The sequence below is a fragment of the Enhydra lutris genome, unplaced genomic scaffold (genome assembly GCF_002288905.1).
Source record: "Enhydra lutris kenyoni isolate GAN:26980312 unplaced genomic scaffold, ASM228890v2 scaffoldscaffold28, whole genome shotgun sequence".
Lineage (NCBI taxonomy): Eukaryota > Metazoa > Chordata > Mammalia > Carnivora > Mustelidae > Enhydra > Enhydra lutris.
Window position 1 is genome coordinate 19,741,843 of NW_019154112.1, and position 12,621 is coordinate 19,754,463.

At 39.1% G+C, this 12,621-nt stretch overlaps 1 protein-coding gene across 2 annotated transcripts in view; it reads right to left on the minus strand.

The window, feature by feature from the left end:
* The window catches only part of LOC111152363 (DNA primase subunit 2), a 330,198-nt gene that overhangs the window by 9,646 nt on the left and 307,931 nt on the right, over positions 1 to 12,621 (minus strand). For both annotated transcript variants that reach the window (XM_022510876.1, XM_022510877.1), the window contains exon 13: positions 2,989 to 3,057. In XM_022510876.1, coding sequence (XP_022366584.1) covers positions 2,989 to 3,057 — 69 coding nt within the window. The remainder of the gene's footprint in view (positions 1 to 2,988; positions 3,058 to 12,621) is intronic.

Consider the following 12,621-nt stretch of genomic DNA (forward strand, 5'->3'; position numbering starts at 1 on the left):
AAAAAAAAAAAAAAAAAAAAAAAAAAAAAAAATCACACCAGCCACATCCCTGAAGCCAAAGCTAATCCAGAACAAAGCTCTAGCTCTTCAGTTCTCTGAAGGCGGAGACAGGCGAGGAAGGTAGAGAACAGTTTGAAGCTGGCAGAGGTTGGTTCGCGAGGTGTGAGGAAAGAAGCCATCTCCATAACATGAAAGTACGAGGTGAAGCAGCAGGTGCCGATGGAGAAGCTGCAGCAGGTTACCCAGAGGCTCTAGCTGAGAGAATTCCTGAAGGTGCTGCACTAAACATCAGATTTTCAGTGTGGATGAAACAGCCTTGTAGCGAAGAAGATGCCACTGGAGGACTTTCATAGCTAGAGAGGAGAAGTCAGTGCTAGGCCTCAAAGCTTCCAAGGACAGGCTGACTCCCTTGTTAGGGGCTAATGAAGCTGGTGGCTTGAGGTTGAAGCCAGTGTTGTTTATCATTTTGAAAATCCTAGGAACAATCCTTGAGAATTATGCTAAATTTACTTTGCTTGTGCTCTATAAATGGAAAAACAAAGCTTGGATGACAGCTCATCTGTTTACAACATGGTTGACTGAAGGTTCTAAGCCCATTATTGACACCTACTGCTCAGAAAAAAAAAAAAAAAAATTCCTTTCAAAATATTACTGCTCACCATGGGAACCTCAGTCCCCCAGCTGGCTCAGTCAGTAGAACATGCAACTCTTGATTTAGGGGTCATGAGTTCAAGCCCCACGTTGGGTATAGATTACTTAAAAAAAAAAATACATGTATACACACACACACACATTTTACTCCTCACTGACAAGGTGTCCGGCCACCCAAGAGCTCTGATGGAGATGTACAGGATTAATGTTGTTTTCATGTCTGCTAACACAGCATCCATTCTGTAGCCCATGGATCAAGGAGTCATTTTGACTTTCAAGTTTTATTATTTAAGAAATACATTTTGTAAGGCTACAGCTGCCATACACAATGATTCCTCTGATGGAACTGAGCAAAGTAAATTAAAAACCTTCTGGACGGGCACCTGGGTGGCTCAGTCAGTTAAGCCTCTGCCTTTAGCTCAGGCCATGATCCCAGGGTCCTGGGATCAAACGCTACGATAGGCTCCCTGCTCAGCAGGGAACCTGCTTCTCCCTCTCCCTCTACCTATGCTCTTTCTCCTTTGCTCTATCAAGTAAATAAGTAAAATCTTTAAAAAAGAAAAAAAAAAAACCTTCTGGAAAGGATTCACCATTCTAGATCCCATTAAGAACAGATTCATGAGAAGAGGTCAAAATACCAACATTAATAGGAGTTTGGGAAAAGATGATTCCAGCCCTCAGCAATGACCTTACAGGGCTCAAACTTTAGTGGAGGGAGTAAATGCAGATGTAGAAACAGCAAGAGGACTAGAACTAGAAGTGGAGCCTGTAGATGTGCCTGAGTTGCTGCAAGGTCATGGTAAACTTCAAGAAATGAGGAGTTGCTTCTTATGGATGAGCACAGAAAGCAATTTCTTGAAATGACAACAAACGGTTTAGAACACGACAAAAACTTAGTTGAGGAAGCAGTGGAAGGGTTTGAGAGGACTGACTCCAATTTTGAAAGAACTTCTACTGTAGGTACAATGCTATCAAACAGCATCACATGCTACAGAGAAATCATGCATGAAAGGAAGAGTCCGTCGATGTGGCAAACGTCTTATTTTTCAAAATTGCCACAGCTCTCCCAAACTTCAGCAACCACCACCCTGATCAGTCAGCGGCCATCAACCTGGAGGGAGGACCCTCTACCAGCAAAAAGACTGACTTGCTGAACGCTCACATGATGGTTGAGCATTTTCTAGCAATAAAGTATTTTCGGGGGTGTGTGGGTGGCTCAGTGGGTTAAAGCCTCTGCCTTCAGCTCAGGTCATGATCCCAGGGTCCTGGGATCAAGGCCCGCATCGGACTCTCTTCTCAATGGGGAGCCTGCTTCCTCCTCTCTCTCTCTCTCTGCCTGTCTCTCTGCCTACTTGTGATCTGTCAAATAAATAAATTTTAAAAAATCTTTAAAAAAAAAAGTATTTTTTAATTAAGGTATGTACATTTTCTAGACATAATGCTATTGCACACTTAATAGACTACAGTATAATGGAAGCATAACTGTTACGTGCACTGAGAAACCCCAAAATGCATTCAACTCACTTTACTGGGATGATCTGGAACCAAACCCGTAACATCTCCAAGGTGCAGCTGTACTACAGAAGCATGTCAAAAGAGGCTCACAAGAGGAAAACCAAATACATTTCCCTGATTCCCTTGCAGTTAGGGGTCCTACATACAACCAATGTTCTGCTGTTCAGGTAAACAGGAGATTTGGGAAGCAAAATGAATATGCAGGGGGCAGCCACAAGTAAAACAATCAGATTTTCTATAAGAAAGATGGCAAAAGCCTCTGGTTTTTCTAGGCACCTGGGGCAACTATTCTAGATCTATTCCAAGAGTTGCTAATTAGGCCTCAATCTGGCCCACGATCTGTTTTTGTAAATAAAGTTCTACTGAAACACAGTGATGCTCGTTCATTTATATATTGTCTATGGCTGCTTTTGACTACAACAGCAGAGATGAGCAGTTTTGACAGAGACCATATGGACAATAAACTCTACAATTTTTACAATCTGGCACTTTCCTGAGAAAGTTTACTGACCCTTGGTCTCACCCTTAGATGTGAAGTGGTGGGTGGCAGCTGCAGTAAAGGTTTTCTCGCTGAGTAGCTTCTCCTGGTTACAATGTTTCTGATTCTGGAGTATCCTAGTTTTAATTCTCTGGTCCGTCTATAAATTTTATAAGCTACCTAATACCATGTAATAAATCCCTTGCTGATGAAAATAGCTGGAGTGGTTTCTATGCTACAACTAAAATCCCTGAATGAAACATGGAGTAACAAAAACAAACAAACAAAAACAAAACAAAACAAAAAACAAAGAATTAGGACGTAAAGTTTAAAAATGGACTTACGTTATGTATCATCTCGAAGTACTTCTGACAGGCCACTTGGTAATGTGTCCCTTTTACTAAATCCAAGATCTAAAATGCATGGGAAAAAGAGAAAGCAAAATTAAAAACGAAGTCTCTAAACCACTCTAGTTTGTGGCTGTGGGCGTTTTCAGAACCTATATTCCAGACAGGAAGTGCATTCAATCACGGGGCATGTTGTACTTCTGCAGCCCAGACACTGTGATAATTCTGACATTACACAGTCGCTGTTTAGGTCAGCATTAAACCACAGATGACAAGAGATAGTCAGTGATCTTTCTGACCTACCAACTGTGAATTTCGATAACTTTACCTTGACAACAAGATGAAAACAGATCCCAGTAATAGGACTTTGACAGTTATTGTCAGAACATCACACTGCAACATCCCTTCCAAAATTATAGATATAAATTCAGTAATCTAAATGACTGGTGCATGAAGCAATCAAGTGTACTATTTAGATTTTTATTTTCCACATTACCAGTTTATACAGATATGACCTAAAATACAGCTGTGTACCCATCAGGAAAATTTAATGTAAGCCCTTTGGAAAGTATCTTTGGAGAGGGAAGGCTTTTACCTTCAATCAGATTTGTTCTTTTTTTGAAATGAAGTTATTTCTAGTAAAGCTCAGCAGAATATGAGAGTGAATAGTCTATTCTGAACACCTATTAGGAACATCATCCTATCTTTTGTAAATACAATTTGTTTTCCAATTCTACTTCATGTAATCTCTTTGGAGCGGGACAAACTCCCGTTCTTATCAGCCAAGTGCAATGCCAGTGAAATTCGTAAAGTTTCATCACCCTCCTACCCCACCAAATAAATAAAATGTATATTTGGCCTGTTTATCAAACACAGTAAAATGCTGGAATTAAGAGATAGCCTAAAATGAAGGAAAATAGAATTTTGGAGAAATATTCATTTCTATCTCTTTTTAAAGGGCTGACCTTCCTGTGACAACAAGAAATGTACATGAAGCCTTAAATTTCTGCTATCCCCATTATTGAATATAGCTGACATGTTTTGACAGATACACAAAATTATTACAGTTATGGAGTAGGCATCATACAATCCTCAAAGAATGTGCTTAAAAGAACTGTTTTTCTCTGATTGTCTTATAGATTACATTTCTGAACTTCAGGTCACCTTTTATTAAATCCTATATGAAAGATCTATGTAAATGCCAACCAATCACCAGTATCCAGGATCCTGCCTATTTGACCTGTTTGTTTTTCTTGAATTATTAGAGCAGAAATGAAAAATAAATCCATTTAAAATGAATAGCTATAAATTTTTAAAAATGAAGAAAGCCACAAAGTTTTCAAAGTAATTCTACACATTGATATTAAAATTGTGTTGAGATAAACTTGCAATTGATTATTTGCAAACATCAATGATACCATGAAAGAATATCTGTGAATTTCAATTTTGGAGAAGCAAAGACTTCAACCTTTAATGGTTTAAATGTTATCATAAATGACCTGAAGAGAAAATGAATTCACAGAAATAAACAAAAAGCTCAATTGTGTGGTACATAATAAAGCTCTTTTATTAAAAACAAAATAAATCCAACATCATATTCTATGCATACACATATTCTTGAGAGATATATATTTAAATATATATGAATTTATACACATATATATATATATTTTTAAAGATTTTATTTATTTATTTGACAGAGAGAGATCACAAGCAGGCAGAGAGGCAGGTAGAGAGAGAGGAGGAAGCAGGCTCCCTGCTGAGCAGAGAGCCCAATGCGGGGCTCGATCCCAGGACCCTGAGATCATGACCTGAGCCGAAGGCAGCGGCTTAACCCACTGAGCCACCCAGGCGCCCCTATACACATATATTTAAATATGTTCCTTGCAAAGTAAATAGGTAACATTATATACATACATTATAATATACATGTTTGGGAAACACGGCATAAAGTCAATACTTATAAGAAATTAGATATTAAAAATATCTAATTGGGGGTGACTGGCTGGCTCAGTCAGTAGAGCATGCCACTCTTGATCTCAGGGTCATGAGTTCAAGCCTCATGTTGGGCATGGAGCCTACTTAAAATAAATAAATATTTAAAAATAAAAATATCTAGTTGGGTGACATACACATTTATAAAAAGATATCAAGGAAAACTGATATATAGGCCACAGAATGTAAGAAAAGCTTATGTATTTTGAAATTTTAGTTCCATCAAAATTAAATTTAGATTAATCACAGATCAATCCCCCCTGCTCTACTCCCAGGGAAGGCTCTTCCTTAACCAAAATCATTTCATTTTCCTTTTCCTTTTTGCTTTATCTTTCTAGGATGAGTTTTTATTTAGAAATTTCTTGCAAATCCATAAATAATTCAGCCATCATCTATCCTTAAATAACATTACTGATTATGTTACAGCATACTTGAGGTAAATGAAAGTTTCTACACATATGTAATGGTATAATGGGGGGAAAAATAAGATAACAGAGTGCTTTTCATTGGCTGGAAAAGCTACTCAAAGACAGATTTAGGCCTAAGGAAAGGAAAGAAGGGAAGGAAGAAGAAAACCAAGTAACAGAGATGTGGAGACAATAAATAAATAAGGAAAACCCAAGGGAAAGATTGCTTTGAGGAAATTAGGTATTACTTGGTGGGTATTACCCTCATTTCAGAGATAAAGAAATATATCCTCTTAAATAGGGGTATTTATCTAGTGAGTGCCATTTACTGTGAGAAGAATTTAAAAATCCCATGCAATTTATGATTTTTTTTCCTTAAGAGGAATATATGGACCGTAACTCAAAAATCCAATAACTAATAAACATATGTACTTGAATTTCACATTATGATCTAGATTACAGAGATACAAGAAAAGAAAAAAAAAGAAGAAAGAGAAAGATCTTGTGGAACAGTGGATGAAGTCTGCCTTTTTCGCTGAGTAAAATGTGGTGCTACTGCAATATAACACAGGAGGGACATGACCTAACATTGCTAACGTAACAGGATTATTCTGTCCCCACTATGCTGGGAACAAACTAGAGGGAGCAGGGATACAAACAGGGAGTTCTTTACAAGATTCCAGTCAACAGATGCTGGGTTAGGCCAGGGTGATAAGAGTAGTGGTTAGAAATGGTCATACTGCCCACTTATGGGCTGTAACTGTTTTTGAAAAACAGCTGTTCTACACAAAAATGCTTAACAGGAACCTATTCCCTGATGTTTTAGAGTAATTCATTACCTGTCACTCAACCCCTCCCCTCTCCAACTGATTTCTTAAATAAAACTAAGTAGCTTAAAACCTCAGTAAAATGCAATATGTAAACAACAAACTATCATGTAAAATAAGTGTAGAATGTCAAAAATACCACTTAATAGTCATTAAACAGAATGAGTAACAAACTGATGCTTCTTATGCAATAGCCTGTGAGTAGGACACCTGAAGTCTCTCAGTGTCAGCAGCCCCTTAGATGCACACCCACTCTGAGGATTTCAAAATACTCAGCAAGTGATTCTGATGTTCTACCATATGCACATGAAGTGCAACTTGGGACTTTTTCTGCACCTAGTTTTCTTAAGTTTTTCTGATATTATCCTCATGAGCAAACGCTATACTAAGATAGTCTTAGGTATGTTGAGGATGGTGCTGGTATCATTTGTCGATGGGCTGGACAACTCCCACGCAGGAAAACACAAAGCTAAAAATCAAGAGAAAAGAGAATTAAGGTATCAGCAATGCACCAAAGTTTGCAAAATAGAGGAAAAATAGAAACTTGGCAAAGAAACACCAAAATCCAAGAAAGATACCTGAGGTAGAAAAGAATTAGGGATCAGGAGCTAAATTCTCACAATATGTTTTTTATATCCTCGAAAAGACTCTACTTTTCCAAAGGTGGATGGACCACTTGTGTGTTAATGGACAGATGGTGAAAGTGCTCCCTGCTAAGTCACTAAGACTGAACAGAGACAGTTAAGCAGTGACGGTTCATACACAAGATGACTCTGCTACTAACCCATCCTTATTCTGTGAAACTCAGTTTCTTAGCAATGGTTGGGTTCATTTAGAATTTAAATTTTGTGTGTAGTCATAATTCAAGTTATCTTTGTTAAGGAAGTTTTAACAGAAGAGCACATGTTCAAGGCCAGTGGACATATATGCTTGACTTGTAGCCAGACAACTAGGAACCTGAGAAAGATTTAGGGTTTAATCAAAAGTGGTGTGCTTTTCTTTGAAACCAAAATTTTTCTTTGCTGTTTTCAAGAACGAATAGTAGCTGTGGTAGTATTTTGTAATGTGTAAAATTCTGAACTTATCTCCCTAAACTTGCTCTTGTTTGCTTATTAAAAATATGCTTTGGGGGGACGCCTGGGTGGCTCAGTTGGTTGGACGACTGCCTTCGGCTCAGGTCATGATCCTGGAGTCCCGGGATCGAGTCCCGCATCGGGCTCCCAGCTCCACGGGGAGTCTGCTTCTCTCTCTGACCTTCTCCTCACTCATGCTCTCTCTCACTGTCTCTCTCTCAAATAAATAAATAAAATCTTTAAAAAAAAAAAAAATGCTTTGGGGAGGGGGAGACCATGGGGAGTTAGTTCATGAGGTGCTTGTTTATATATTTTTTGTGTTGGAATCTTATTTAATGTGACATTAACAAATTTTTAAAGATTTTACTTGAGAGAGAGAAGTAAAAGAAAGTAAAGAGAGAAAGAGAGAGAGAGAGCTGGGAGGGGGGAGCAGAGGGAAGGAACAAGCAGACTCCACATCAAACACAGAGCCCAATGCAGGGCTGGATCTCATGACCCTGAGATCATGACCTGAGCCAAAATCAAGAGTTGGATGCTCAACTGACTGAGCCACCTAGATGCCCCGACATTAAAATTTTTTAAAGAAAATAAAATTCTGTAGGGAAGTCAAAATGAATATGTAGTTAGGCAACCCTACTTTTTGGCAGCATTCGTCTTGCCAGATAGCATCTGAAGGGTCAAGCCTCCATCCTTCTAAATTGGCCTTTGCTCCTCTTAAACGGATGGCTTCCCAAGGCTGGAGTTGAGCAGGCAGGGACTGACCAGAGAGAAAGTCAGAAGTAAAACAGGGGAAGGAAACTCATCAAGAGGGAGAAATGTAAGAAGACAAAAAGAAACAAACAGGAAAAGGAAAGGGCCAGGTAGAAGGAAAGTCAGAGGGGTGAAGTTAAATGAAATGGGGTCCACAGCTTACGAGTTACGTGGTCTGTAAATATCAAAGTGTAATTCACAGCTCTCAAAAGGGGTTTCATATTCCAGTCTGGAAGACCAGAGCAGACCACAATTTCCTCTGATATGAACCAAAGTAAGTGTCCATTCTGATGCCTAGGTTAGAAGTCTAATTCTGCTTCAGAAAAATATAACCAAACAATTTGAATAATCATATAAATTAAGGCTTATTTGAAAATACAAAATTACTTAAAGAAAAAATTACTATGAAGACTTAAGACTGCTCCTCAAACAGCAATTTGAATTTTTTTAATTTTTAATGCCAATATTTCCAGACTGAAGTACAAAATGTCAAACGTAACAATCCATTTATTGTTCTACTATAATTCATCAGTAATCAAAAAGCTAAGAAAAAATTAAGAGGAGTAGTGATATCAAATTATTATATTTTGGTAACTAATATACTTTACTTTGCTCTCTCTATATTTGAATTATTTTTTATCGGCTAACTAAAGTCCACCATGAAGAATATTAGATCTTTTTTTTTTTTAAAGCAATATACTCTGTCATCTTTACAAGAAAACTTCATAACTGTATTTGCTAAGTTAGGTAAAAGCATTAATTACACTTTATCTACTACTTTATCCTCAAGGCAAATAACTATTTCAGTTTTGAATTTTAGTAAAGCGGTTAACCAAGATACCCCTGCAGTAGAGGAAGAAGGAGCAAATTCGCTGATATTTTTATTTGATTGGCAATAGATCATAGCAAGTTGACAACTATGATATACAAAATACCGATGGGAAATCTATACTCCCACACACATGTTAGACAGAAATATAGATGACATTTTAGAACTGTGTCTCACTTCCTTCTCTCTTCCTAATGTTCTCCACTATACCCTGCCATCTGCAGCTTCCTCTGTGCCTTTTGCTCATTGCCTGCCAACGAGGTCCAGATGATTCTCTGGCAGCAGAACGCAGCCACCTGCCTGTCCTTGGCTTCAAAGCGCTGTAAGGCTAGGTGTGCTGCACTCACCAATTAGATATGCACTTAATCTGTCTCTAATTCAAGGTCATATTCTGTTTTATTTAAAACTGATAATGACCTTGTTTCTTCCTAAAAAGCTCAACCTTTCAAAAGTCAGCAGGCTGGTATTTTTCCACTTCATTTCTAACCGTCCTTTATTTCAAAGGTGAAAGAGAAAACATGGCAGAGAGGCAGAGTCTGGAACACTTTTGAACATATTACTTTGCTCCTATTTCTCACACACTCAGCATAGCTTAGCTAGCCGCCAACTTACAACTTTGCTGTGACCTTCAGTTCCTGGCAGATCAGGGGCAAGTTTCCCTCTCTTGAAGATGTACTTTCATTCATTTAAAACACTACACGCCAAGAATTTTTCTGACTCACTCTTCATTTTCTATCAACACAGTTATCTGACTGAATCAATTCTACCTCCAAATGTCTCTAAAAACATACTTTTTCCTCCTCATTGTTCAGGCCCTAATCATTCTCTTTTTTATTGCAAAGCTTCTTGACTTATCTTTTCTTCACTCTTCCAAAAAAGACAGTTTCCAAACTGCCACCATAGTAACTTTTCTAAAATCAAATATAATCCTGACATGGCCAGCTCCCAGCTGAAAATGGCTCACATTGTCCAAAACGCCTCGTAGGCCCCTAGTTGCCCTCACTGGGCCCCTCTCCTGCCCTGCCTGGCCACTGGGGTCCTTACGTTTTAGTTCAGGTTCTCCCACAGTGTATTCTTTGGAATTTTAGCAAAATTCTACTGACTCAGAAGTTTTTCTCATCTAATCCATTTTTTAGTTTTATTTAATCTAGGATTATCTAAGTTTCTTTAAAGCAGGGCTTATCAGGGTGGCATTTCTCAAATTAATCTGTCTCCAGGACCTGTTCCCATACCTCTCCTAGGATTAGGGTTCCTCAAAACACACCCAACAACCTTTCCACACATGCTTCTCCTAAGTCTTATCCTAGTTCCTTGTCTTGTTTAGTTTCCTCTGACCACACCTCATTTGTTCACTGTCTGTCTCTGGCTAGAATATCTGTTCCATAAAGGCAGAGGACTTGTGCCTTGAATAGTAACTGGAATATAGTCCTCACCTTGTTATTTGTTACTGTTGAATGAATGCCATTCCCTTTGCCTCATAAGCCTTGCTTCCCTCCACTGGGGAAATGCCTACTCAACTCTCAAACACAATTCAATGATCACTTCCTACAGGAAGCATTCCCTGAGGTCACGCCTCTCCCTCAGCAGTTCTTGGCCCTCTGAGTCTATAGCTAGCACTTTAAATGTATTTTTATTAAAGCACTTATCACACTTTATTACAGTGAATTATACCTTTTGCCTCCACTAGACTAAAAGTCTATAACAGTTTCTTAAATCATTCTATTTCCAGATTTGAACATACTGAAAACTCAGTGACATGTCAAGTGCTCAGTAAATGTTTATTGGATAATAAAATGTCTTTCCTCACCAAAGCAACTTACTGTTGGGTCAGCGGCTCAGGGAATGCAGGAGAAACAAGAGAAATGACCGCTGGGCCGCCATCTTCCAGGCCCCCACCCTTCCTAACCCTTGACTCTCCCACCATAAGGATGTATGCCCAGGTCACGTCTCCACAAGTAACCCGATACCTATGCAAGAAACCGGAACATCAAGATTCCCCCAACCCTCCAATCCCCGAATACCATACCTTATATATGGCTGTGAACCTATTCCCTGTCTTAACCCAGATAAAAGACCCACTCGACCTCCCCCCCTCCCCCCACCGTGCGACTTCCCCAACTCTCCTCTCTTCTCCTCTCCAGAGTCTCGGAACCTCGCCTGAGGGCCCCTTTAATAAATCCTGCCTTGTGCCTACCTCGCCTGGTGTCATTTATCTTGCCTATAAAACCTTACACTTAACTTTAATTTAAATCAGTCTTAGTGACTTTTACAGAACCTTTTCAATTAGTTGCCTTTTATTTTTTCTTTTCCTTCCTTCCTTCCTTCCTTTTTTTCCTTTCTTTGGGGGGATGGGGTTTGGTACCTTAGAAAAAAAAAAAAACTACTAATTTAGTTCTTCCACAAGGTATTAACAGAGCTTGAGAGGTTTCTCCAGTCATATCTGAAGACTCTTTGGAAAAGAGAATGAAAATAATCGATCACATTAACTTGAATCCAAATGTAGAAATCTGCCATTGCTATATATAGTCCCACACATGCAGGCAAACACTAACACATGCAAACAGAGTAGCCTCTGCTAACACCACTCAGATAAGCTTTCACACCATGAACTTATCGAGTCATTCATTCATTTGCTTATCATTCAGCCCACATTCATTAAGCTTCTATAATGATCTAGGCACTGTGGTCAGGGGCTGGTTTTATTTAGATGAAAGATAGCATTTCTGACTTCAGGAAAGATAAAACCACAATGAGTCTAGAAGGGAGGACAGACAAGAAAACAAACAGGATGTTACAGAGGGGAAAGGGAGGAAAAATGCTCAAGCTTCCAGGGGACGACCTAACCGAGTGAAATTATAATAAATGAGAAAGAATGATCAAGATAAAGTAAGGGGTAAGACAACCCAGACACAGGGAATAACACGCAAAGGAAGCACTGAAATTTGACTGCAAGGTGTTTGAGGATGGGCAGAAATTAAACTATATTAGAAAGATCATTTTGGCATAGTGTGAAGGACTTTTGGGGGAAGAGGAACTGAAAATTAGGAATTTAAGTGACCTGACATCCTAGGTAATGGAAGAAAAGGAAAAGAACGAAAGAACAGATTTAAGAACACTCAAAACCTGGAAGGAATCTTGAATATTTTCCTGATTTCTGGCTTGAACATCTAGATCCATCCACATTCCCTGGAAACTGTATAGTAGACTCAGCGGTATGCTGTCTCCATCCACCCTCCTCAGAACAAGGACACAGATTTCTCCAGGGCAGAAAGGGCTGACGACTGAAAGCTTGCAGCAGAAGTCCCCCTCAGCTGAAGAAAGCCATTTTGCTCAAGATGCCATTCCCTTCTGGACAGCAGCCTGACCCAATGACTGGCTGATGCAGTGGTATAAAGGCTTATGAGCCCTTGCTCCAATTAGGGACAATTCTGCAGGGTCATCCCAGCTTTAGAGCTCCCTGAGGGATCAGCTACAGACCAACTTCTCCTTCTGCCCAATCTTGCCTTCTTCGCTCCCTGACAGATACTGATCCTGAGATCACTCCCCAATGAACGTCTTGCACACAAATCACCACAGTGAACCAAATCTGTGACATAGTCCAGTTAGTTTTTGCAGGGAGAGGGATGGGGGAAAAACGTGAATAATGATAATGACAATAAGCTACTATGTAACAGATATTGTTCTAGTTATTTTACTTAAAAGCTCTCTAAATCTCTTCATGTATATATGCAAACACGTTAGAGAAAAGA